Source organism: Prinia subflava, chromosome 10 (genome assembly GCF_021018805.1).
Source record: "Prinia subflava isolate CZ2003 ecotype Zambia chromosome 10, Cam_Psub_1.2, whole genome shotgun sequence".
NCBI classification, from domain to species: domain Eukaryota; kingdom Metazoa; phylum Chordata; class Aves; order Passeriformes; family Cisticolidae; genus Prinia; species Prinia subflava.
In genome coordinates, this window is record NC_086256.1 from 25,903,139 (window position 1) to 25,931,014 (window position 27,876).

General features: G+C 41.5%; 1 protein-coding gene across 2 annotated transcripts in view; it reads right to left on the reverse strand.

Moving 5' to 3' along the window:
- Positions 1-27,876, reverse strand: part of BRINP3 (BMP/retinoic acid inducible neural specific 3) — a 206,833-nt gene that overhangs the window by 70,409 nt on the left and 108,548 nt on the right. For both annotated transcript variants that reach the window (XM_063406514.1, XM_063406515.1), the window contains exons 3-4: positions 26,998-27,188; positions 17,498-17,688 (exon numbers count right to left, since the gene is read on the reverse strand). In XM_063406514.1, coding sequence (XP_063262584.1) covers positions 17,498-17,688; positions 26,998-27,188 — 382 coding nt within the window. The remainder of the gene's footprint in view (positions 1-17,497; positions 17,689-26,997; positions 27,189-27,876) is intronic.

Consider the following 27,876-nt stretch of genomic DNA (forward strand, 5'->3'; position numbering starts at 1 on the left):
ATTCCTATTACTCTTTTATGCCCCCTGAAATCACAAAATAAGGAAGGGTGGTAAGTAGCTTTGTACTTATTGTGCCCCTTTTTGTTCATATGTCTTATCTAAATTGTGCCAGACACAGGTAGAGACTACCACTGTTCTGAGTGATAGCATTTATAAATACTTTGATTTGGAAGAAAATTATAAAAGGCAGTTTTGAGATGACTTACAGACAATCATTGCAGTGAAGTAACTAAAAATTGTTACAATAATAATAATAATAATCGACAATGCTCTATAAATACATCAGTAAATAAGGACCATTTCTAAATGGCAATTTTTCATTCCAGTCTATATACTTATATTGTTCATTCTTTTATTTTTCCAGGTGCCTTCACACCCTCTGTCAGCTGCCTTGCTCTGGTACTCTTATCTTCTGCACAGAAAATACATTGCAAGAAGAAATTCAAAATGAATAGTCTCAGTATGTGAAAAATAAATGCTAAAGACTATTAAAAAATCATCCAACCTTCAGCTTTTGACAGATAACAATTCTAGATCACAGGTCAAAGCTAGGCAGTTGCATATTCTTTTGTATACTCTACACAAATCCTACCCCACAAAACTGGTAAATCAGACAAAATTGTGGGTGATTGATAAATGAAAGCCTCAAATTTCCATCAAATTTTCAGATCAGGTGAAAGGATTTGATTTTCCTAAATTATACAGTTACAATCTGATAAAGAATGTCTAGTTCCAACCTCTGCCACAGGGACACTTCCACCAGTCCAAGCTGATCCAAGCTCCATCCAACCTGGTCTTGGACGTTTTGGGGTAATTTCAGTGATAAAAAGGCAGATTAGAGAAGAAAAAAAATTTTGAAAGGATAAAAATACATTAATTCTGGTTTGAGCCAAGTGTTGCTGATGATTTTATTTTTTTTTTTGTTTCAGCAACAATAGGAATGAAATTGAAAAGGCGATGGCACATCTTTAATTATCTTCCAAGGAGAGAAGTGTGACTATGTTCACTCCCAAGATCACAGCTGAAAACTGTTTTGTCAGAAAGTGCATGAAAAAAAGATGAGCCAAAAAGAGGAGAGGGACAGGTAATAAAAGAGAAATGCAGATTATGCTGAGATGTAGCATGGCCCAGAAGTGACTGACATTGTGCAAAGAGCACTAGAACATGTTTGTTTTGCACGACCTGCAGCCCACAAAGAACATTAACTCACAAAGCAAAGCACCATGGAACAAAGTTATTAAACAACCAAAACCCCCCCTAAAAACCAGTAAAAAACACCTGTGAAATCATCTGACATGGAGCAGGTAGGGTGTTCTCCAGTGCCTTGTTTTCAGAGATGATCACAGAACAGGTGTCCCTGGGCAACAGAGTTTTCAGTTCCCAGAAATAAACTCTAACATTTGGCATTAATGAGACAAATGCCTACAGTTTTCAGTCAGTTAAATCTCATAACCATGGTGATAATGACCCGATTATAAGTGCACTGAGAACATACCTCCTAGCACTTAAGCAGGGCTGAATTCTTGTGATATCAGTGGGTAGTATTTCCCTGGGAAACAGCCTGCTTTTTTTGTCCATGATAATTAAGCCTACAGAAGACATTCCTAATAAAAGGGAAATGCATTTCTGCAGAGATTTTTCTCCTGGTGCGTCCTTTCAAGTGCACATAGCTAATATTCCTAACGAAGTGCCCATGCAGAGGTGGTGTGTGCCTTGCATAAAGGACTGTCCTCTTCAGCAGGACTCTTTAAAAACGGATTTGGCTTCTAAGGAGGAGGACTGAGCCAGCACAAAGGAGGATGAGGCAATGCTGGTCACTGCAGCGCAGGCGGCTGCGCTCGCATTCACACAAACCTCTTTAATACTTTAAGCATTCAAATAAGGATTTGGAGCAAACTCCTCGTATCTGCATGAGGGAGCAAAAGTGTAGAACAGGGAGAAACCTGAAGGCTTTGGGGTTCTCCTGAACACCACGAAGGAGCTGATGGCTGTGTCTGGTGACCTCCGAGGTCTTTTCCAGCCGTGATTTCATGACTCTCCCACCAGCCTCACCTTCAGGCCCTGTCCTGCAGCCCATGCTCCCACCCCCTGTGGTCCCTGCCCATTCTGCAGCCAGTGCTTATTTCACCTTAAAAGAGAGGTGATCAAATAAATAGGCACTAAATGTACTTTCTATTCAGATGTGGGTTTCCTGCCAACTCACTTCTTTCTTTTCCCCTAGGCTTGACAGTTTTTCATAAAAGCACCTTTATTCCAGCACTTCCCTTTGCCACACACTAGTTGCTGCTCCACTGTCCTGTTTTTGTCATTGAACATATTAGAAAAACTCCTGCTAATGAGTGCGTAATTAAAATAAATCAAACTTTCTGAGTGTTCCAAGCACTGATACTGCTCACACAACGGGCTAGATGAACATTTCTGAAGGAGGTACAGACAAACCAGAAGCATTCACAAAGTCAGGGGTTGGATTCATGTTTTCAATAGGATTTTTTAATTGCCAGGAATCTAAAACAATACCTCAAAGGCATGACATATTTTCAACAGATTTTCTAGCAGCATAAGGCTGACACTGTAATTTGAAGAGCCCCCTAAATTGGGAGACCTGGAAACACTCCCATCATATTTTTCTGTCATCTGTAAAATGGGAGAGGAATAGTAAACTTGATCTTTCTGCAAAAGAGATAATTGCAGAATTTCCATTAACTCCATTAGAAGGGAAATAGGGACTTCTTTCAAGTTTCTGGGCAAAGAGATGACTTTGAATTGTACTGAATGCAGCACTAAAGCTTCCCAAGAGATCAGTCTAATCCTTCCATTCGCACTTCTTTGTTTCTGCACTCCCAGGAATTTAGTGTGAACCAGATTGTTACCTTAAAATAAGAAGGAAATTGAAATGTATTCTCCTTACATAAAGCATTAAATACCTCAGAATATTTCAGGAACTGGAGATGAACTCACACTGTTTGAATTCTGCTCTGTTACATCTGTTGAAAATGCAATGATTTTTTTAAGGCTCTTCAGGTCTGTCTGATGGGGAACAATCCCTTCTCTGCTCAAGACTATTCCCCTCTATCTTGTCTTTAAATTCCAGAGGAATCCACAAGAACATTGGAACAAGTCTGGCAGCACTGGCAGCTCTGGCATCACAGCCACAATTTTCCCTTTTCAAGGACATTTTAGATCCGCTGCCTGTCAGATGCCACATTCCCATGCAACCTTCTGGATTGCAACAGGGAAGTTTGCAGGAAATGAGGCTGCTGCAAAACCAGTCAGGGCAGCAGTGCCAGAGCCTTTATTTCCTGCACTTTCAGAAATCAAAAGTGCATCAGCCTCATACAGAGAATAAGGACAGACATTATCTCCAAAAGAACAGGTTATCTCTTTTAATTAATCTTGAAGAAGAGATGACAATGAAGTTCTCTTACAGAGAAATAATAGAGTTAGCAAAAATGTAATAAAAACGGAGGATTTTGTTTCAGTCTCCATTTAGCTACTTCTGCTTGCCCATATCTTACTTAAATTAACACTAATATTATTTTTTCTCGGCTTTTATTGCCTAAAGAGACAGCTGAGCAACAAACAGTAAATGAAATCTATATATTTGGTTTAAAAGATAAAATTAGAAACAGAGAGAACAGTGCAGATACAAATTAAAATAATATTTCATGTTCATAAAAAATCTCAAGGTATCTGCAGAAAGCAAAAGCAAAGATGCCTACAAAAGAAAAACCCAATTCCCAACTTTCCATCCTTTTCCAAACATGGTTCCATTACTATATAAAGTACAAAAGGCTCCAAAGAAATTTGGGGGTTTGCACAGGTTAAATGTCTTCTTACATTTTACCCAACTGCAAAATCCCATGCAAGGACTTCCCAAGAGGATTGGGCACAGGATTTGTATCTTCATGGACCAGGTCCAACAGGCAGTGCTGAGGCCACAGGGGTTTTTCACTGTGTCCTCATTAGTTTCAAGAAGACAGAATGATTTGCCTATTTATAAGACTCACAGATATTATTACTCATGATAATACTGCAGCTGAATGGATTTTTTTATTATTATTTATGTTGGGAAAGTGTGACTTAAAAATATAGTCCTTCCTAAATCAGGATGAAAAATTAAGATGTCCCTTTTCTTTTTGAGGTGTCAGGAAAAAGATCCTCTTGGTAAATATAAAAATTATCTTTGGATCATTTGGGAACATTATACTTTTAATGTTGTCAGTTTTTAAAATAATGTATATACTATTTTTAAGAGAAAAAAAATCTAAAAAACCAAACTTGTGCCAAAGAAAAAATGTGACAGGTTAACATTAGGTTTTAAAAAGAACAGGAAAGAAATTTAAAGTCTTGAAGCTTAAAAATCAAAATGATAAGGGCAGGTTAATTAAAAACTCAATTTTCCACAGAGATTTTACCTTGATTATACATTTCTAAAACTTGGTTTCCATATTCTTTTCAGCAGCATTTCTAACAATGCACTGATTTAAGCTGTTTCCAGGTCTTACATTTCCTGCCCAGAAACTCCAGAGTTATTTGTGCTGTCCGTGGCACTCCAGCCCCTCTCTGGCAGTCACGTCTGCAGCAGGACATTTCTCATGTCCATTTGATTTTGCCATCAAACTCCCCCTCCTGGGGTTGTCATCCCAAGCTCTCACAAGGAATCACATTAGTGTCCATAACATGGGTGTCTGCCTGGCTCGCTGAGATGTGTGCAGGGATTTATTTTTAGGTTATATCCTCATTACTTCCCACCCGTTTATTCCCTCTGGTAAATGAATGTAACACATTTGCCCTTTCTGTCTCATTGGTGTGGCCAACTCTAAATTTACAGTTTTGGTAAACTTTTCTTTTTATGCAGCTTGTTTTTAGTGTGTTTTCCTGCATCTTTGCAGACCTACCTACAGACCAGGCAGCTACACCTGATTTATAATTTAATCATTAAATCCCTATCAGCTGTTCAAGCTAAAAAGAATGGAGCTTTGTTAAATTTGTGTTAGAGAAGAGAAGCAACTTAATACTGAATCTTTAAACTTCATTTCATATGGCTGCTTCATTCATATGGAAAGTTCTGTCTGAGAACCCAGTGAGTCTCAATATTGTTATTTCATGAACTAAACTAGAAGAGATATTTTAATGTACAGAAGGCTGCTCTTAGAATTGGGCTCTGAGGGCAACGTTACCCAGACTGACTGCTGAGCTCAGCTGGAAAATCCTTCACATCATCCTGATTCATGGGAATAGAAAGACCTATCAAACACCAAGACCTGTTCATTAAAACATACATGAATGTGCATTTCCTACTGTGGGTAGGAAAAAAATATTTAGAATATAGAACGTAGGATCTTGTCCAAGGGATTTTATTCATTCCTTCATTCCTTTCTGATCCTCACAAAGATGAGCCAATGGCAAGGGCAAAGAATGATGTATCATAAGGGCAACTGCATTTCTTCCATTAAAAAAAAAAAAAAAAAAAAAAAAAGAGAGAGAGAGAGAGAGCCAGAGTTCCTATGAGCACAAGAATCTAGGGAAGGAGGGAAGTTCAGAAGGAAAAAGAGGAAACCTGTGAAAAGAAAGCAGCACTTATTGTCAGGACTGTGGAGCCCTGTGGAAGTGAAAGGAATTTGTTCTGCTCAGAACTGAAAGAAACTCAACCACCTGCAGGTCTTGCTTTGTTTCTATGCAGATGACCATGTGAGGCAGGACATTCCTGGAGATCTACATGTCCAGCTCCTCTCATGGTATGGTGGGTGAAAAACCTTTTGACAAGGGTTGTTTTCTCAGTTAAAGGTCTCACACATGTGAATATCCAGATTAATTTCATATATGCCACTGTATGTTTTCTTTAGACTCTTTTGTTTATCAGAATGTTTATCTCATATGTATTCACAGTTATTTCTATTTCTACCACATTACACAGTGGAATCAGAACTCTCAGGTCACACACTACAGATTTCTCAGTTTGGGATATTTGCATCAAGGAAGGACAGGTCCTCCCCAGAGTAAACCAACACCAAAGTAAGAAAAGCAGACCAACACAATTTATTTTTATCCCTGAAGGGAGATGGGCTATTTATTTCTGATGTTGGCTCAGTATTCCTGTGAATGTTGTGTTTCAGACAGAGAATTGGAGTAAGAAAAAACTCTACTTGAGTAGACTAAAACATGACAGGAAAAATATTTTAATGGTCCTCTTCCAAACCATTTTCTCTATTATCATCAAGGTTTTATCATCACCTAATTTTACACATTAAGAATTTCATGAAAAGCTGAAGAAAAAACATGTAATGATTTTTCATTTGCCAGACTCTAGACACACTTGGAGAAGATAAAATTAAATTTCCTTGTAAATTTGCATATTATTTGGGAGAATCTTATAGCCTCTATTTGGTGGAATTATTACAAGTGTTGGAAAATTTGAACTATTATAACCACTACACAAAAGGGCCTTTTAATTTATTTTTTTTCATATTACTTTTAATACAATTAAAAGGAAGAATACCCAAAGCCCATCAAATTAGCTGTTCTTTGGTAAGTAAAGGGTTAAACTGGGCTGTCCAGGGAGAGATAATGAATAAGAGCTGGATAAATTGGAGAGATGGTAGTTGGGGCTGACTTGTGGAAACCCTGATCTCAGTGATACCAACATGAATGAGAAGAAACCTCCTGGACACCTGTGGCCTTTATTCCTTGCACAAGGAATAAATCCCTCACCACGAACAGTTAGAACCAATTTTATTTTGCTCACTGGATTCTGCCTGCAGAACAGCCATGAAACTTCCAACCTTTCAGGCATTAAAGGTCTGGAAATAATGATCACTCCATAGTGTAGAAGGTGTCCTGGATGAATAATGGAACCTTTCTTAAACCCCACTCTGCTTCAGCATGTAGAAGCATTATATGCATGGTCTGGTAAGAGATTAAATTATAGTTTTGCTGTCAGACATGCAAATTCTGCTGAAGCTCCCTGAGAAGGTCTAGAAGGTAAAAATAACAGTGAGGTGCAGAAGACAGCAATGATATAACTCTCAGTGCCAGTTAGCTGTGAAGGATTCCCACACAAGGGATAATTTTTCACACTAAATGAATGGGAAATGATTGCAGAATGAATCATAAACCACGATAACAAAACATGAAAAATGTATTATAGCAAAAAATTCCCTAGGAAAAATAATATGGAAACAGAAAACTTTCCACAGCCTTTTATTATCCTCTAAGCTGATTTCTTCTGAAGCAGAGTCTCTGTTTGTCTGAGATATTCTTCCTATCTGACCTCTGTGTTCATACAAGCTGTTGGTACATGCTATCTCCTATTTCTGAGAGCTCAGAGGCAGGGAAAGGTTCTGTGAATTTTATAGTCCTTGCCTGACATTCTCTGACCTACTGGCAAGCAGTAGCTGCCAATTAGAGTGTGGAGGACAGGCAGAGTGCTGAAGTTTCCCAACCCATGCACAAGCCAGCCAGAATAAAGATCAAATTGAAATCTGTACAAATCTGAGTGCCTCCAAATTCCTGCTGGAATGCTCTGTCCAACTGCACTGTTCAATATGTTCACTGTGGAGCTTTCAATACTAAAACCCTTCTCCATCTTCTGGGTTTATTTACTTTAGTTTCACTTTTTTTTTTAGGGAGAAAAGAAAAAAACAGTATGGAACATTTAAGGAACTGTAGTGTGAATTGTTTATAGGTTTTTGACAACAGTGATGGCAAGTGCTGTGTGAGTGCTGTTAAGGTTTCTCGTTTACATATGTATATTTATAGCCTGCTCAAGGTTTGGCAGTCTTCATCTCCCTGTTTGTTTTTTTACTCTTCTCTCTTGACTAAACTCATAACTAACAGAAGAGCCCTTCAATTTGTTTTGCTCTATCACGTAACGTATTCTAGCCTATTCTGTCATTGTTTCGTGGCATTTTGGGGAGCAGTTTTTTTATGAAGTGGAGAACAATCAAAAATTTTCCCAAAATGCTTGTCCAAGCATCTATTTCATTGTTTTGAAGGATCTCACGCCGTGTTGCCAACGAGCTGGCAATGCTCTGACTGCTTGCACTCATCACTCTGCACACAGTGATGCAAAGATAACAAAGAGTGTGGCTGCTGCTGGAGGCTGCTAAGACACATCTTTAACGAGGGTCTTGTGCTGTAGCTGCTGTGATGGACCGTGACAAGTGATGCTGCTGGATACTGAGAGTGGAGCACTGAGAGTTATTAGTGAAATGTTACTGCCTTGACTTCCCGATTTGGACTTGGAGTCACAGCACCCCAGACTGGTTTGGGTGGGAAGCACATTCCTTCCCACCCCCTGCCATGGGCAGGGACACCTTCCACCAGCCCAGGTTGCTCCAATCCCCATCCAGCCTGGCCTTGGACACTTCCAGGGATACCCAGAGCTTCTCTGAGCACCCTGTGCCAGGGCCTCCCCACCCTCACAGGGAGCAATTTCTTCCCAGCTAACCCTGTCCTCCTTCAGCTTAAATCCATTTTCCCTTCTCCCATCACTGCTTGTCCTTGTCAAAAGTTCCTCTCCAGCCTTCTCAAAAGCCCCCTTTAGATATTTTAGGTTGCCTCCCTGCTCCCTTTTCTCTCACTCTCTGAAATACTGAGGGTCAGATTCTCACAGGAATTGTGCTGCTTTACACCTCAAGAACTGACCTCTACCTTACCTTTCAGAGAAAGCAGCCCTGGAGATCCAGTTTAATTAAAACTCTGCTGTCTGAATGAATTAAAGGGTTTTTTTAATATCATCACCTTAAATTCCTCAATAAGAAATGGAAATAGATCCCTAACCTATTTCTTGGTGTATTCTTAAAATTTGTGAACAGTCCACACACAGCAATCACAAGATACCCTGCTATACCTGTGGTAAATTTGATCCAAAGATGTCCAACAGTTTCTACATAAAAAAGTATAAAACCTCAGGTATTTCATTTTTATAGTGACACAAACTCAAATCCCGTCCTGTGTGGCAGAAAATGATGCAGATACTTCTTAGCTACTTTTGGGTGATGGCAAAAATCTAATGGCAGGTCCCAGTCCTTCTGGCAAGATAAAATAATGACCCAAATTTAAATTTAAAATTCATACCTAGCCATATTAACAGCAAGCTGGGGTTGTGAAACTCTTAATATTGAGTGAGATTTCTAAAGACACCTGCAAAAGTATTCAATTCTTACAGAAATTTCAGGGAAGAAAAATATTTGAGATTAGAATTCCTATATATTTCCTAAATTTTAACTCCCCCTCGGAAAACTGTCAAGCTTTGGTCTTGCATGAAGGCAGTCTGATCTCCCAGGGTAGTGGAGAACTCAGCAATTCAAAATGGTCCTGAACAATATCTGTCCTTGGAAATCTGTCCTGTGGCTTTTCCTTGACATCCCTAAGTCATGTCACCAAACCTACACAATGCAGAAACCCCAAATTTTTTTATAATGATCAGTTAATTCCCATCTCTTAACGTTGTGGATTGTTACAATTAAATTTACATTGTATTTCATTTCTTCAGGGAAATAAATAAAAAAGCTGCTACCACAGGTCTTTCCAAAACAATGTTTCCAGCTGGGGTTTTATTTTTTAAAGCTGTTGCTGGGCAATTTTTTTCCCAGTCTTTGGTCCTTCACAAGGTCTCACAGCTGCACAGTCTTAAATTCTACCCACAAACTGAATGGATAAAGTGAGGGCAAGAAGGATTTGAGATCTGGATTTCAAAAGCTTCCCAAAAACTGGCTGCTTATACAAAACTGTGCAAACTGTTGAGATTAAGAACTTGCCAGAAATCTGACAAAAGCTCAAGGCTTTATAGTATTTCAGCATTTCTACTTTTGATTATGGCAATTACTTGAATTCATGGAAAAACACATGCAAATAGGAGGTATAAAGAAAAAAAACATAGAACCAAGCAAGCTTTTTCAGTCAGAACAAAGAAAACAGAAAAAAAAATAAGGTCTGTATTTCAGGCTGAGTTTTGAGTGAGGAATTAATTTCATTACACTTAAGTTTCCTCTCTAACAGCCCACCATGAGTCATTCACGGGTTAATTATAGATAATCAGATTTAGTTACCACCACAATAGAGCCCTGTTCTTTGTAATCTAAACTTCTCAGATAAAACAAAATGCTTAAATCTCTCATAGCAAAGAAAAAAAAAAAAAAAAAAAAAAAAAAAGTGGTTTGGGGAAAGTAAAAAGCAAATTGCACAATAAAATTTAATTGGAATTACAGGGCACGTTCTCAGGGATGTTTATTCTTTCTCACTCAGATGGAATAAATGGGCTGTAAATAGCTGTAAATAGCTGGTGGAAAATTCAATTTATGCATCTGTTCTTCTGTTGCCTCCTGTTCCTTTGTTGCACCCTGGCTGTCCCAGAGCTGTTTGGACTCTACAATAACACCTCTGCTGTACTCACCTGGCCCAGCTCCCACAAGAGGAGGTGTATTCTGGGCTGGAAGAAGAACCAAGAGACAGCTATGGAACAGCCTCACTTCATTAATGCCAGTGCTGTAATATAACTGTGTTTATAATTTTGCAGTGAGACTGTTCAGTAATATTTAATTTACCGTGCAACCAGGGTGGTTTTTACGTGTTTTGCACAATTGTTTGGACTCACTGCAGAAGTTTGTTAGGGACAGTGCTGGAATTACAGCTTGTAGCAAACTGGAATCGTGGTCATCTGAGAGGAGCAGGCTGCTTAAATTCCAGGACTGGGGCTCAGGAAGCAGGATGAAATCCAGATGTGCTGTGCACAGCTGGAGACAGTGTGGCCACACCACCCGGGCAAGCTCAGCAGGGTAATTCTGCCAGTGGGCAGTGACAGGACATGGGGAAAAATGCTACCTTGTATTCTGTATCCAGATTCTGTATCTGTATCCTGCTGCCTTTATCTGGATTCTGCTCCCACTGGCGGGCAGGGTTTTACTGGACAAGAGCAGAGCACACCTCATCATCCTACCGGGTTGTTAGTAAGGCGAAGGACCAGGCATTTGTGCAGCCATGTCTTGGGTCATGTAACCAAAAAAAGTGTATTCTATTTCATCTGTAGAAAGCACTTGGGGACTGGTTTCTTTTTTCTTTATCTCTTGTAGCTCCAGGGGGGAGGAGGGTGGATGCCTTTTGATGATGGACCAGCTGTTAAACCAGGTGGGGCAGTGTTTGTGATCTCTGTCACCACTGCCCACCCTCAGGGATATCTTCTGTTCATGGGCCATTGAGGCTCACCAGTGCCATCACACATTCCATCATCCATTGCGAGATGGAACACCCAGTGGGGAGGAGCCAACCATTCCCTACCCAGATAAAAATGGGGACACAGGGACCCCAGACATTCCTCTTTTCCACTGGATTCTCAGAGGACTCATCTCACCACCACTGAACCTGTCTACAGGATCATCTCTGCTCCAACAGACCACATCTGTCACTCCAGGAGGATTTATTTGGACTGCTCCCAACACCCTGGCAACACGGTGTCAGGTCGTATCTCTGACTCTGTCAGGGTTTTCTAGGACTTTTGTTTGCTTGCTTGTTTGGGTGATTTTTTTGTTGTTGTTGTTTGTTTGGGGTTTTTTTTGTTTTTTTTTTAAATTACTGCATTTGCATTTTTAATATTCCTAGTAAAGAACTGTTATTCCTATTCCCATATTTTAGCTTGAAAGCCTCTAATTGCAAAATTATAATCATTTTGAGGGAGGGGGTTTTACATTTCCCATTCCAAGGAGAGCTCCAACTTTCCCTGACAGATACCTGTCTTGCCAAACCAAGACAAGCTGAAGAGAGGCTTTCCTAGGAAAACGCCTCCCAAACGAGCATGCCAAGGAAGCAATGTCAGACATGCCACATTCCAAACACAACAGGCTGTCCATGTAAATGATATGCAAATGAGGCACAGCCCTCAGGCACCTGGTGAGGTTCCAGCCAGGCCCTGGAGGCTCCAAACTGTTGATTTAGCACAGGAGCCTTAGCACTTGCACGAAAATGCATGTGCTGAAATCGTGTCAGGAGAATGTGTGTGTCAGGGACTTTGAAATATATTAAATATTGATATGGGCTCCTCCTATGGACATTTTGATTTCCAGTCAGAAAATGTTGCCACAGAATGCCGTTGCCTCTTTTAATGTGGAATAAAGAGTGTGTGATTAATGCAAAGCCTTCCATCAGCAGCAGCCTCAATGCTACTTTCAAGGATAATTATGTCACGGGTAGTAGGAAAAAAAATTACAAGAAGGGACACTGAATCAATGTAGTAATTTGTTTAGAAGATACATCATGTGTGGATAGAAATTACCCTTTTTGTTTAGGAGAAAATCTGTTAATTTTTTTCATAGAAATAGAGAAAAAGAGAGGTGTGAGAGTGATGTGGTCTAACCTGAAAAGGGGTGCTTATAGCAATTTGGGGTAAAAAAGAAGGAACACATATTGGCTTTGTTTGTGGGGGGTTGTATGGTTTTTGGAGGAAAGAAATTGTATTTGTAATCTTTCTTCTAAAATCATATTTTAGAGGTGTCCCAGCCACCAAGATAGCTGTCTCTGAGCACTACAATCAGAAAATATGTTGGTGTGCAAGCAGTTGTGCTGTTTTTTCCTAACTCCTGCTGCAGTTTCAGATTGCCCATCATCACAGGAAGGGTGAGAAACAATAAGTCAAATAGCAAAGCAAATTATTCCTGCTCATTTCAAAGCCCAAAACTCCAGGAACTTGAGTGGCAGACTTCATCTGTGCACCACGGTGCTCTGATTTAACTGCAAATGTCAGGGCTTTTGATTCCTGTTTTAAGTCCTTTCTGTTCCACATCATATTTTTGTTTAATTGCTTTATTCAGATATGCCTTCCAACAGGGTAGTTATGTTCTTCCTAGTAAGAGCATGAGTTATATGAAACATTTTTGATACCCTCAGCTCCCCCTTCCTAAAAGATAAACAACTCTTGTTAGTATGGTAAAGTCTAGAATACTGCATATGAAAAAGCCATCCAAAATTAATAAAAAATTACAGTATCAAATACTGACTAGGTCCTGAATATGATTTATTGTTGTTGTTGTTGTTGCTAACTAGTCAGCAATCAAAAATGATTGCTGGGAAAACTTCTAGTACTACTTTAGAATTTTAAGGATTTCTCAACCTGTTGGAGTACCTTGTATCTTGGATTTCTTTGATGCTGCTCAGAAGGGAGTTATGCCAGGCTGAGAGACCTTTTCTCGGCTCCTTTGGCAAATCCCTCGTGCAGGGGAAGGCTTTGGGCAGAGCTGTGGTGAGCATGCCAGACACAGGAGGTGCTGGTGTTGGAAATGATACAACTTTTAAAGTTTTTTACTAGCTTTGGTCCAGGGGGTTGTTTGTCTTTGCTCAGGGGAAAGGAATTAAAGTTTCTTTTCCAAGGACTCTGTTGCCTGGGTGAGGCCTGATGATGTTGACATCTACAGCCTGGGAGTAGCACATGAGGATCTAATTAATATCAAAGGGATCAATACCCACAGGAAACCAGATACTGAGAGTTGTGTGATTTGGGACCAAAGAACACTGAATCCATTAATTTCTCTGGGTTTTGTCTGTATACGGATGTGAAAAGTCCAGTAAAGAACCATGTGTGATGGAATTATTTACTCTGCACAACCCGTGCAATGTGTGGGTGAAATTATTTCTGTTGCACACCTGGCCAGAACATCCTGTCCAGAATGAAGTGATGCCTTTATTCTCTCACACTAAAAATTATGTTGGAGATTTCTGTTTTGTTTTGTTTTATCACAGTTTTGGTGGCACTGGGCCTTAAAAAGCTGCTCAGGAATCTACAGTGTAACAAGCACTGGGGTCACTGCTCTCTGCAGCAGCACAGGAGGGGAGGCTCTGGTGGTCACCCTGGTCCTTCAGGGTGCCACTTCTCCCAAGCCAACCTTCAAACTGGGACAGAGATCTGCCTCAGCAGCTCTATGGGAAGTGCTCTAACTCAGATGTCATGTTTTAATGAATACTCTCCAAATGTGCTACTTACACCCTGGATCTAAAACTTGACTTGATGGTTTTCCAATTTAAAACAGCAGTCTTTCAAAAACCTTTGCATTTAGAATGAAAAAAAAAAATGCCTTCCTTGGCTGTTTTTGTGCTCCTGCGCTTCAACAGGAACAGTTTTTTTGTTCAGTTAAGTGTTCTGACAGTAGAAATTTGTCATGCAAATGTTTCCAGCCTCTCAATGAAAGCGGTGGAAGAAGCCAGGGTTTCATTTATCAGCACTGGTGCATCTGATGTGAGAACCATTTCCTGGAGGCTCCTGCCGTCAATTAACCAAACCAGATTTGTGGTGGACTCACACTTGGTTTGAATCCACCTCAGCAGCAAGCTGGAGAGAAATCTTTCATTTGTAGTGTTTGCAGAAATCTTTGGACACCCAGAACATTCACTCTGTAATTATAGGTGGACAAGGTTGAATGTTGCATTGTAACACAAATTTTCTCAAAAATGTTTCAGTGGCTAGAAAGAGCCGATTTCTTGCAGGCAGTGTTTTGTCTCTACATTTCTATGTTATATTACTTGTGTTACCACTGGTTGCAGTCATCAATTATCTTCACATAGAAGGAATCTTTGCATGTGGAGGGGCCTGGTTTTAAAGGTTGCTGTACATCTACATAATAAACATAATATGAAGATAAGTCACATTTGAGGGATGAGTGATACCATGGGCTGCAGCAAGAATCGTAGAATTCAATCATTAAGGTTGAAAAGACCTCCAAGAACACCAGCCTTGAAAGCACTCTGTCAACTAACCCACACCTCATCCACTCACTTCTCAAACACCTCCAAGGATGGGCACTGCCCTGGAGAGCCCCTTCCAATGCCTCACCACTCTTTAAGTGAAGGCAGTGTTCCTAAAATCCATCCTGAACCTACCCTGGAACAACCTGAGGCCATTTCCCCTTGTCTCTCACTAGCTGCCTGGGAGAAGACTCCAATCCCACCTGGCCACAACCTCCATAATAATCCAGTCCCTCTTCCAAGACTGGGTGATGAGGTGGGCAGCCCAACCAAACCCTGGGTTTGTTCTGCTGCACTCTCAGCTCAGCTCTGGCACCTGCAGGTGACCAGCCCTGAGCTGGGCTGAGCTGCCATGGCAGCATTCTGGGATGGATGAGACTTTGGGAATATCCTCCCAAAGACCGTCAGCCAATCTGGTCACATGCCATGGATCCACATATTCTGGTTGTATCCTTCTCCCAGGAAAGGCACTTCCAAGGAAGTACATTTATATTTACTTGGGTAACAGCCGAGGCAGTTGGGAATTGCATCTGGTGTCAGGTGTCTTTAGTGAAGATCTTGGTTACCAGTGGAAATATCCAATGAGCAGAAAGGATCCTAAATCACATCTCACATCAGAAGCTTCATAGTTACTGCACATTCTACTGCAAGTTACTAATTTGTTTGCCCTTCAAAGCTGGAAATGAACTGAGGGAGAGGGTATTTCAAATGAGTAACACAAAACTAGAGATCTCCTCAGGAGGACAGTTGTTGCTTTATGTCCTGCCTGGGGCACTGATCTTGGCCAAACATCCTGCAGTGCTGGGAGAGACCTGCAGCACTCAGCACAGAGGGTGCTTTGACTGACAAACTGTGCTAAAACTAGTTCCTAACGGAAAATAGTACACCTCCATAAAATTGTAGATCCAAGAGCTCCAAACTGTTCTAAAGGTCTTTTAAAAAAACAATCAGGCACAGAAGTACAACTACATTTAAAAAAAGGAAAAGGAAAAGGAAAAGGAAAAGGAAAAGGAAAAGGAAAAGGAAAAGGAAAAGGAAAAGGAAAAGGAAAAGGAAAAGGAAAAGGAAAAGGAAAAGGAAAAGGAAAAGGAAAAGGAAAAGGAAAAGGAAAAGGAAAAGGAAAAGGAAAAGGAAAAGAGTATGAGAAATATAAATCTGTCTGTAAATAGAGTTACTGATCACACATGTTCATGCAGTTGTCCCAATGACCAAACACTTCTATAAACACTTCTGTATCAATCAAGTTGTGTATCATTCATCACTAATATCTCAAGTACACCTTTAGACCCTCTCCCATGCTAGTACCCTCCTTATAAATGGAACACTTTGATTTGGGTGAAAGAGAGAATAAATCTGGTTATTTTGCTAACAACTACTAATCAAACCACACCTCCCCTGAGGGAAGCAGCTGGTGCAGCTGAGACCTGCCCTGGAGGTGTGTCCTGGAGCTGTCCTGTCTTCAGTTGCAATACAAAATGCAACCAAAAGTGTGTATTCTATTGCCATCAGTTGAAACTAGTTGTGGAGGTATTTCTTTCTCTTCTATGACCCATCCCTCATAACTCCAGGTGGGAGGGGGCAGGTGCCTTCTGCTAATGGGCAGCTGTTAAACCAGCTGGGGCAGGGTTCTTTATCCCTTCCAGGACCCATCCTCCCTCCAGGGGATCTCTGCTGTCCGTGGGCCATCGAGGGTCACTGCAGGGCTGATACAATTCCATCATCCATGGGAGATGCTCCACCCAGGGGAGGAGCCCAGCATTCCTACCTGGATAAACCCTGGCATTCAGAGCCCAGCACAGCCTGTGTGCACTGCATTCCCACCTGGATAAACCCTGGCATTCAGAGCCCAGCACAGCCTGTGTGCTCTGCATTCCCACCTGGATAAACCCTGGCATTCAGAGCCCAGCACAGCCTGTGTGCACTGCATTCCCACCTGGATAAACCCTGGCATTCAGAGCCCAGCACAGCCTGTGTGCACTGCATTCCCACCTGGATAAACCCTGGCATTCAGAGCCCAGCACAGCCTGTGTGCACTGCATTCCCACCTGGATAAACCCTGGCATTCAGAGCCCAGCACAGCCTGTGTGCACTGCATTCCCACCTGGATAAACCCTGGCATTCAGAGCCCAGCACAGCCTGTGTGCACTGCATTCCCACCTGGATAAACCCTGGCATTCAGAGCCCAGCACAGCCTGTGTGCACTGCATTCCCACCTGGATAAACCCTGGCATTCAGAACACAGCACAGCCTGTGTGCACTGCATTCCCACCTGGATAAACCCTGGCATTCAGAGCCCAGCACAGCCTGTGTGCACTGCATTCCCACCTGGATAAACCCTGGCATTCAGAACTTCAGGGCACCCTGTTTGCACAGCATCCCCAGAGGAACACTGGACCCATCTCACCACCACTGGACCTTCAGAGAAAACTTCACCCTTCTACAGGATCATTGCTCCAACAGAGCCACATCTGTCACTGCAGGAGGACTTAACTGGACTGCTCCCAATATCCTGACCAACAGTGTCAGGTTGTATTCTGGCTCTGTCAGTGTTTTTCTTTTCTGTTTGTTTGCTTTTTTGTATTACTACATTTGTATTTTTTAATTTTCCTACTACAGAACTGTTATTCTTATTCCCATATCTTTGCCTGAGAGCCCCTTCAATTCAAAATCATAATAATTTGGAGGGAGGGGGTTTACATTCTCCATTCCAAGGGGAACTCCAGCTTTCCCTGGCAGACACCTGTCTTCCCAAACCAAGACATGTCCCTACCTTGATGGCAGTGGAGGCAATCTGGATGTGGTGCAGCCGGCGCAGGGTGCTGTCCCTGTCGATGAAGTAGGAGGCTGCCAGCTGGTGCAGGGTCTCCAGAGTCACCACAGAGCTGTTGGCACTGGGGTCACTCCCTTCCGACCTCTTGCTCAGCTTCCGTTTGTCCACAAAAATCGTGAGTGACTCCTCTCCTGGGCAGGGAAACAGAAGCCCCAGCAGGCATCAGCAATGTGCAACAGTATGGAGAGATTTTGCAGACATTCAACTTGAAGCACATACAAAATATGTTTATTTCCAAGGTCCTTCCCTTCCCTTCCCTTCCCTTCCCTTCCCTTCCCTTCCCTTCCCTTCCCTTCCCTTCCCTTCCCTTCCCTTCCCTTCCCTTCCCTTCCCTTCCCTTCCCTTCCCTTCCCTTCCCTTCCCTTCCCTTCCCTTCCCTTCCCTTCCCTTCCCTTCCCTTCCCACATTCATTCTGTAGTGTTCTCTGTAAGCACAAAAGAAAATGAAATCAGTGTATATACTCGAGATGTTTGTTTTGTTCCCTTCTCTCATAACACCTATCCTAGCTGATTTTAGAAGAGAGGCACCTTGTTACACCTTGTTATGAGCAACCTGTGTGTGCTTTCTGATCAATTCAGCAGTGCCTGAAATCTGACAGAACAGTTGCCTTGAACCAAATTTCTGTAACTGAAAAATGTGGGGGATTTCAGTAAGTTGGTGTTTTTTCCAAAAAGAAGCGCCGGCACCTTGTGTTGTGGATTTCTCACTTCTGTCTCTTCATAGAGACTTGGATAAATGCTGTTGAATTCAGAAATTTTAATTTGTGTAAGATTATTGAAAACCAAAAATCTGACTTCTTTAGCTGAATGAGCTCTTAGGAACATTTCCCGAACAGACATACTAAATTTGGCACTGTCAAATTTTCCATGTTTGTTGTCTAGTTCATGGATATATTTTCCTGTGTTTCAGGCTAAGCAAGAATTCATTCATTTAGTAAAGTGTTTAGGCAAAAACTCTTCACATCACAAAACAAATTGGAAAAGTAATTTCTGGATCCAGTATTTTCTTCTGTGCAATTTATGTCCAAAATAAATTGGACAGAAGAAAATTTCCTCACTCTCTGAGCGTGTGTTTGGTAACATGCATTCTTCAGCATTTAGCTCAACAGTTCATTAATTATGTCATTATACCTGGATTTTAGGTGCTGAACAATTCCACTGAGTGCCTTTTTCTAGTCTCTGGAAAGGAAGTTACCCTGCTAAGGTCTGACTTGCCACTTGTGCTACTTTCACTGCTCACCCATCTGCTGCAGTGGCACTGTGCCCATGCAGAGGACAGGATGCCAACTTCAGATGGGTTTACGTGCCAAAAAGTAAAAGCTGTAGGATAAAAATCTAAGCTGAAAACATGACATCATCTTTAAAGAGAGATAATCATCGTGGTGAGCAATGCTAAGTGAGGAACCTGTGCCTCCGTGCAGGAGATCACATTTGTTGGCAAATTTTGACTAGCAAAATTTGTCTTTGGTTAACATGAGTACACTCTTTATTCCCCAATCTGCATTATGTGTTTCCCAATCCCTCAGAAATTCAGAGGACAGTCAAGCCCTTAACACCTTACACAGGCAAAACTAGCTTTATACAGGAGCTTTTTCTCTAATTAGACTTGCAGGGTTTGTCCAGAATATTCCTTTTGTCCTGGAAGGGGCAGGTGGTTGTTCCAGCTGGAGCTTACCTCACTTTCCACCACTACATTTATGCTTCTCCTTCTACAGCTTCCTCATGGGTCATTATTTTGTGCATGAAATCATCAATGCAGGGATTAATTGCCTGAAGCTCCAAAGAACAAGGAATTAACACAGCCTCCTTAAGCACCAGGATTTCCCCACCCAATTATTTAATCTTTCTGCTGTAATATGTAGACAAAGGTGCACAATTGCCATGAGGAGGGCACTGGGAAAGCACAGCAAACTCTAATGACTGTTCCCTGAGAGAAATCTGCCATCAGAACCTGCTCTGGCTTCCAGCTTTTCTGGCATTCAACTGTGCCCATGCAATAAAATCTGACTTGTGACTCACAACCTGGATGACTGAGACTCCAGCCAGGATGAAAGATGTTTCTGGGATGAAAAGCAGTGGAGTGCACTGAGGGTTGAGCCAGGGGCCATGGGCTTTGAGCAGCTGTTTGTGGAGCTGCAAAGACATGGTTTAGAAGAGATATTAGGAAGAAATCCTTCCTGTGAGGGTGGGGAGGCCCTGGCACAGGGTGCCCAGAGGAGCTGTGGCTGCCCCTGGATCCCTGGCAGTGTCCAAAGCCAGTCTGGGCAGGGTTTGGAGCAACTCAGCCCAAGGATGTCTTCCAGCCCAGACCATTCCATGGTTCTGTGGTATCAGAGAAAACATCAGAGCTCTGAGGGTGAATATTGTGCCAGTGACCTGTTCAGGCTGCACAGATTGGGTGCAAAATTTTATTAGGAGCTTTCTCTCCATGTTTTCCCCTTTTCCAGTTGTCTGAGCTAGTTTATTTAGATTAAAGTGGCTTTTACAAGGTCAACCACCTTTCCACTGAAAATATAATGAATTGCAAGGGCAAAGACAACAAGGACTTAAAGCTGCAGAAAATCTCTGGAAAAGATAAAAAAAAATTATGCTCTTTGTGTTTCATTATCACAAAATCATAAATTCATACACGGGTTTGGGTAGGAAGGGACTTTCAAAGATGATCCAGCTCTATCCATGCCATGGGCAGGGACACCTCCCATTCTCCCAGGTTGCTCCAAGCCCTGTCCAACCTGGCCTTGGACACTTCCAGGGATCCAGGGGCAACCACAGCTCCTCTGGGCACCCTGTGCCAGGGCCTCCCCACCCTCACAGGGCATTGAGGGTGATGTTGAAATATCCTTTACATCTAATCTATGTTTGGTTTCTTTTAATTCAAAACCTTTCTCCCTTATCCTATCACTATCTGCCCATGCAAAAAGTCACTCTTTTTCTTTTTTATAAGCCCTCTTAAGTCCTGGAATGTCACAATAAGGTCGTCCTGGAGCCTTCTCTTCTCCAGGCTGAACAACCCCAGCTCTCCCAGCCTGTCTCTGTAGAAAACCTTCTCCAGCCCATGGAGCACCCACCACACCTTGTTCTCATGTAAATACTTTTGATTGATCTGTATTAGTCATTAGTAGAGATTGTGGATTGTGGGGCTCCTTACACTTCAACACAACTCTGCCAAGTTTTATTATTAAAACAGAATTTGTTGAGTTTTGTTCACATAAAAAAAAAAAAAAAAAAAAAAAAAAAAAAAAAAAAAAAACCACCAAAAAAATCTCAGGCATTTTCCCATTCCCTGCTCTGCAGGAGCAGACAGCAGAACTGCAAATAAAACTCCCATTTCAAGAAACAAACAAACCAACAAACCTTGAAAAAGGACAGAGCTGTGGGCTGTGGTGCTTTACTTTGATTAGAACAGCTCAGGAAAAGAACGTTTGGGCCACGTCAGAGTTATCACATCCTCCTGTTTGCCTCGTCCTGCTTGACCCCACGCCTTCCACAGCAACTTCTGGTGGGTGTGCTCTGGCAGGCAGGATCCCCTGGCACCCCCAGCCCTGCAGACTCTGTCCCCATGCCCTGAGAGAGATGTTTGGGCTTTCATTCTTTCGGCCAGAGTGAAATTACTTGGAATGTCTCACACCAGGAGTCCTGGCTCATCGCTGGCATTCCCAGGCACTGCGCTACCAGCAGGTGCCATCAGGGGCAGCTCAAAACAATATTTACTGCCCAAAAGGCTTTTCACAGAGTTTTTTATCTGTCAGAGATGATTGAGCTCTCTCTAGGAAAAGTGGATTCCCCCACACATCCGTGCTTAGGCACCCATGTCCCTGCAGAACTGGGCAAGGGCTCCCTTCAGCACCCAGAACTCCAGGATTTGGGAAGTAACACTGCTGACCCTGAATTGGGGAAGACAATTTGAGTTTTAAGTTCACTTGGAGAAAATCAAACCCATGCCAAAAGAGACTCTTTTGTCACATTGAAAACAAGGATGAATCTTGTTTTTCGCTGGTAACTGCCTGCCACCATCAAACAGGCTAAGAAGACATCCAAGCATCAGCTAAAAACAAGTGTGATTTAGAAAACTCTTCAAGGTTATGAATTTTAAGAATTGAAAAGGAGTAATGACAGTGAACACTTATAAAACATGATTATTCAGCATCAAATCCTCCCAGCTGCGCTTTTCACAAGCTCTGAAAGCAGCATTCGCCCTCCTTCCCAAAATTCAAGAAACAGTAAAATTCACTTTCTCAGGTTTAAAGGAATTAGCATGGAAACACTCAGTTATGTCACAAAACAATGCCACACAGCCCAGTGGGTGGTTCAGGGAGCTCTCAGTCACTACAGGGATGTTTTTTTGCCATGTGGGGGCTTTCACTGACAGACAGTCACTGCAGGGGCAAGGGACTGATGTTCATGCTCTTCGTTCACCTTGCCACAGTGTCCAGTGCTGTCCCACCAGCCCTGGAATATGCAAGCTTATAACCCAACTTCAATTTTTAATTCTTGCTAGGTTCATAGGAACATATTGTCCATGATATACATTTATAAATTCAACTAGCTTCCAGCAACACATGCTGTTTAAAATAAATAAATAGGTATATAGAAATTTACCCAAATATACAACCCATCTGTGGCCATTTAGATGTAAGGCTCCTAAATAACAGTTGGTGAGTGACATTCAGAAATTAGAAATTAATTTTGTGTTCGTCTTAAGAACATATTCGGGAATTGTTTAAATTAAAAATGCAAATCTCAATCAACATGGTGGAATTGGAATAATGCTGTAACAACTGCAACTAAATATAACCATCTATTGAAGGAGTAAATATATTTTGTTATACATAACAATACATATTCATATGATTTAAATACTTAGTGCTATTTTCTGCCTCAGTTGTTGAGAGACTGTTTGCCTGCACCCACATCTTTGGAATAATAAAGGGATTATAGGCCTTGATGTTTCATATTTTCGTCTGTAGACTGGGAAGTGTTAGGAAAAGGCAGTGATCCAAGCAGTTCCCATCATTTCATGCCAGAAAGAGAGGAAACAGGAATAAAAGGACAACACTTTAAGGGAGTAACAGCTGAGCATAACCCACAGACGCCTGCTTAGAGCTCTCTCTTCATACACAGAAGTGTGTCTTTTACAGGACTAAAGGTCTTTGACCTAAGAACTTCTCAAAGGTTCCTGATTAAATAAAATAGCTCAGCTACTACCTAAATAACTACACTGAAATAAATGCACCAGCTACGACTAGCTAGTGGAAAATCTATTCCTGTCTGAATCACCAAAGGTACCGTTAGGGTTTTATCAGGTCATTTTCCCAAACTTAAGCAGATGCTGATGGAAATGCACAGGCTCAAAAACTATATAAATTAATGTCAGGCCAGATGTGGTATCATTTCCGTGGTTCAAGTGAATAACAGTGCATGTTAATTCTATACAGACCATCTGTTTAAGGATTTAAATTTTTTTCTTCATTAAGTATACGGGAGAAGAAAGAAAGTTAACGTGTTTTGTGCTTTTTTTCCTCCCCTTAGCTTCCACAATCTTAAATGCTGAGGAATTGACATACCCAGACAGGGGGTGTGACTGGTGTTTCAAGTCTGATGCAAAATTTTCAAGTTTCTTTCTCACATCATTCATTTGAGCCTGTCCTCTCCTTCCCTTATTTGCCAATGGTTTGTGTCTTACCTTGAGAGAGTGTTATGGAAAGCAAAGGTCGTACCGGCAGTTAGTGTAAGTGCTAATAAATCTTTCAGAATTCATTGAGATTCACTCTTTTACACTACCTGACAATTTCCCCCATCTCTGCAGGCGGAACAACCCGCAGCTCCAGGGGAATACCAATGAGGGGCAGAAAAGCTGGAGAAGTCAAGGTGTAACCACCACACTTGCAGGGCTGTAATCAGCAGAGGGAGGTCGGGGTCGAGCTGATCTGCCCACACCTGTTAAGACTGTCTGTTTTAAAGACAAAAGTGCCTCTTTTCCTTCCTATTCACAAAGCCTTCAACAACATCAAGGGCTGCTTCCCGACCCAGAGAGCCGAACGGATTGACGGGCTGGTAATGAACACCTTGAGCAAAGATGACTGACAACAGCAGTAAAAATAAATCGACCTGGAGCGTTTCGGATGACCACTGAGACAGCTGCCTAACGAGGTCCTTGTTTCATAGGAAGCTTTGGCATTGTGCTGAAAATTGGTTTATTCGGAGCAGTCGCACCGTTTCCAGGTGCAAGGAAAACTTCCTTGGAAGGAAATCAGCCTCGCTTCACCCAAAAGCCTGGAACAAGAGCCTATCATCCCATTGTGGTGTGCTAATTATCCTCATCACCGACTCTATTGCTTTGCTGAACGGCCTTTTCTGTAGGAACATCATTAAAGTGAAATGTCTTTAAGGGATTCAGGTTTGTCCTCTCACACCCATCCCGCAGCAGTAGCCTAGGCTTCCCAACACCCTCCAGCTCCCAAGCTTGCATCTATTTTTTTTTTTTTTTTTTTAATTTTTTGAAAGCCATTAAAGCGTAGTTCCAGCAAGCTGGACCATCATTGCGTGATGTTGTGGGCAGTCAAAAGAGAAAAGTATAAATGCAAAACAAAAGAAGGGGAAGTGACACCCAAGTGCTGGGGTCACACAGAGTCCTTCAATCGAGCAGCTGGGAGCTGCTCCTTATGGACTTTGGGCTTGTGTCGCAAGGAGATAAAATTTCCATAAGAAATAAAAGCAGTGAGAAATGTCACTTTCCACATTATCTTGTGGCAGCAAGAAATATAGAACTTTTTCCCCTCAGTTCTCATTCCTGAATGCCCTTGAGGAGTGTATTTCTGTGTTTGTGAATAAAGGCCAGGGAATGTTTCACAAACAACCATGTGCAAGAGTTCCCTTTATGCTCAAAAAGGGATCTTTATGGAAACCAAATGGTCACAGAGGCACACAAATCTTATCACAGCATCGTTCATTTGCCAAGTTTTCCTTTCTGTCCATGAATACAGATGATTGGGGATTCATTAAATAAAAGTACCGTGCACACTCCATTTGGTCTTTTGCTTTTAACAAGCTGCATAAGTGACAAGCTTTCACAATAAAAAAACTTGTAATTAAAGGGAAAGTACTAATACATTATTAAAATAATAAAAAAATCTAATTACATGTTAATCAGATGTGGACAAGTATCTGTGGGAATCCCCATTCAATCCAGCCCAAAAATGAGAGCTAACACATGCAGGAAAGTATGGGTTTATTAGCTACCTCATGAAAGCTTTCTTAGAAATTACTAATTCCCAGTAATTATTGTAATTGAACCAATTTTTCAAAGCATTCAGCACCCACCCAGTGATAATGGAAGGCAGCAGGTGTGCCTCAAATCATACCTAAAAATTGAGGCTAGAGACCTGAATCAAACCCTAAGTTAATGTGAAAACTCCCTTTGACTTCATGAAGCAGTGACAGAGCCCAGAAGTCAACACTGTCTCCCTCTGAGTGAAAATTTGGGCAAGGCTGTGGCAGCTACTGCATTTTAGAGTCTTTCTGAGGTGAGGAAATGGTACCCTACCTCAGCATCCCAGCAGCAAATCCTGAGGCTTTGGGGAGAATATTGAATGTCTAAGCCAGAATTTTCAAATGCCTTCAAAGGAAATAGCATTAAGTTTTAGTTTTACTTAGGTCCAGCCCTCCTGAAGGTTGTCAGCTCCATGGCTCTTTGGTGATCTGTGTGATACTGCTGCCTTGAAAGTAAAAACCAGCTGTGGTCATGTTAGACTCTTTTCCTAGAGCTGTTAGATCGAATTTCACCTTGACAATGAATTTCATCACATGGCCGAGGAGCTGCTTCTATTTACATTAGTTAATAGTTAGCAGATAGGTAGCCATACTGAAAAATAATCTTTACCACTGGATAATCCCTGAAGTAGGATACATGCTGCAGCCAAAGTTTTAATTCTTATGCTTTATATTTTAGGAAACATTTTCTTTCTCTTCAGCACTTAGTTTTCCTATTCAAATGTGCCATGTGTTCTATACTCAAGAAATCAGTCATTTATAAAACGTGTATATTTGCATGCAAAAATATTCAAAGTAATTAAAAGAAATGTGGAGATTTTTGTTACAAATTGCTGGCCAGCACACATAAATTGTTCTTCAAATTCTAATGGTAATGTTGCAGAGGTACTAGTTCCCAAAATAATGATCAAAATTAGCTCTTTATTTTTTAAAATAACTACAGCAAGACAGAAATTCCTCTTGTTTCCAGAATGGTCTCCTTCAGAAGGAAGCCTCTGTGAGCCATTTGGGTTGTTACAGATCTCAGCTCTCAGCCAAGAGAGACTAGGAGGGCTCTCATTTCCTTTACAAATGGTTAGGATTCAGTTATGAAATGCATGAAAAAGAACCATTACCCAGGTGAATAAAGGATTTCAACAATCCTGTCCTGCTGGAAGGACACTCAATAACCAGAATTATCTTTAATATTATCACCCACGATGGGATAGAGCTGCATTTCTAAAATGTCAGTTCATTGTGCAATGCCTAGATGGGTAATCACAGGTACTAATTATCTTTCATTCGGAACAATTTATGCTCTCCTTTGAACATTAGGCCTCTTCACTGGATTTCTTCAATCCATCTGGTGACTGGATCCCAATTATCCATGGAGCTACCCTTTCCAGATTAGTCTGTGGAGACTGAAAGATGCAGATTTCATTAAGTTAATGGGAATGACATGGCAAAGGCTCATCTTTCCGTTTTGAAAATGCAGTCCCACTGGTTAAGTGAAGTCTAATTCTAAAAAGGGCAGAGTGACAATATAGGGATTTTCCAACGGACAAAGTAGTTTAAAAGTCTCATAAATTGAAAGATTTTTTGGAAATGCTTGTTACTGGTTTTCTGGCTCCATTTCTGCAGGACTGCTATGAACCCAGATACCTCTGTAAGCTGTTATTACGTAAATTGTTACAAGGACCACTTACAGAAAAAAAAAGTCACTCTCCTTAATGACCTCAGCGGAGAGAAAGACCCCCAAAGGACTAGGAGCAGCACAGCAGGAGCTCAGGTGAAGGACAGAGAAGACCACCCTAACCCCCTCAACCTGCCCCCTTTTTAGTGCAGTCAGAGGAATCTCACCAAAGGCCTCTTGCTGTCACACCTTTGGGACTACGAAACTGTCCCTCAGGAAAACATCTCACCTTGACTTAAATTCTGAGGATTTCTCAGAAATCTTCAGCAATCTGTTGTGGTATTTAAATACAGAGGGTCTTTAGCAACTGGATTTCTTCTCTTTTTGTGCACAGAATTCTATACACAGCACCAATAAGGAGAGGAAGGAGTCACAAGACAAAATCTGCTCCCGCGGAGAGCATTGCCCATCGCAGCGGCTTGGAGGAGGAACATTTGTGACCAGCACTTTTAGTTACTCACTCCAAGCTCATCCCAAATATTCCCAAGAATTAACCCTACCTCCCAGGGTAGCTGAGAGCAGGAAATGTGTCCCATATTTCTTGATCAGGTTTTCTGTGATCTGTTGAAGGGTCGGGCGCCGTCCCAGCAGCCTTATGTTACGAAAGAACTCGGGGGCAAGCGGCAGTGGGGAGCCAAGGAAATTTCTTCTCTCCACAGCAAGATTGTTTACTTTCCAGCGGCCAAACTCTCTGCAAAACAAAGCAGTTCTCATTCAGAAATGTGTCATCCAGACAAATGTCCTTCATTTGCAAACGACTCTGCTCTGCTGAGTAGCTGGGGGCGACTCGCTGGGAATTACAACGCGCCTTGACAGTGATACTCTGTCATGTGTTATAGACAGGACAAGCAACAAGGATTATTTATTAGGAGTGGAGACAGTAGTCCATAATAAAATAATTGTTGGGAAAGAAATAAATAAAAACTAAGCCACTTAGGTTGCTGCTGCTCCCGTTGGTTTTGTGTGGCCTCTGGTGTGAATATAGCTCTAAAACAACCCGATTTGGTATAAACCTAAATGAAAGAAAAGGTTTCCCCAAATGTGGACAAGATGCAAAAAGTATTTTTTGTTAGAGGAAGGTAAATTTAAAATCAGAACAAGAAAGAGTCCATGTTCTTTGCCTTTTGATGTTAAGTCACTTAGGTACAGAACTGGATAAATTGGATAACTTGAAGGAACACTGTCACACCATGTTTGACCTTACTGGGGTAATTCCAGTTTTCTATACTTTTGGCCACCATTCTGAGAAAATACACAGACAGAAAGACTGATACCTAAACAGTGATGATATTTCAACGGTAAGAGGGATATAAGTGAATTCAAAGACTTGCCCCCTTCCCCTCTCCAAAATAAATCAACGACAGCAGGGAAAACAAACA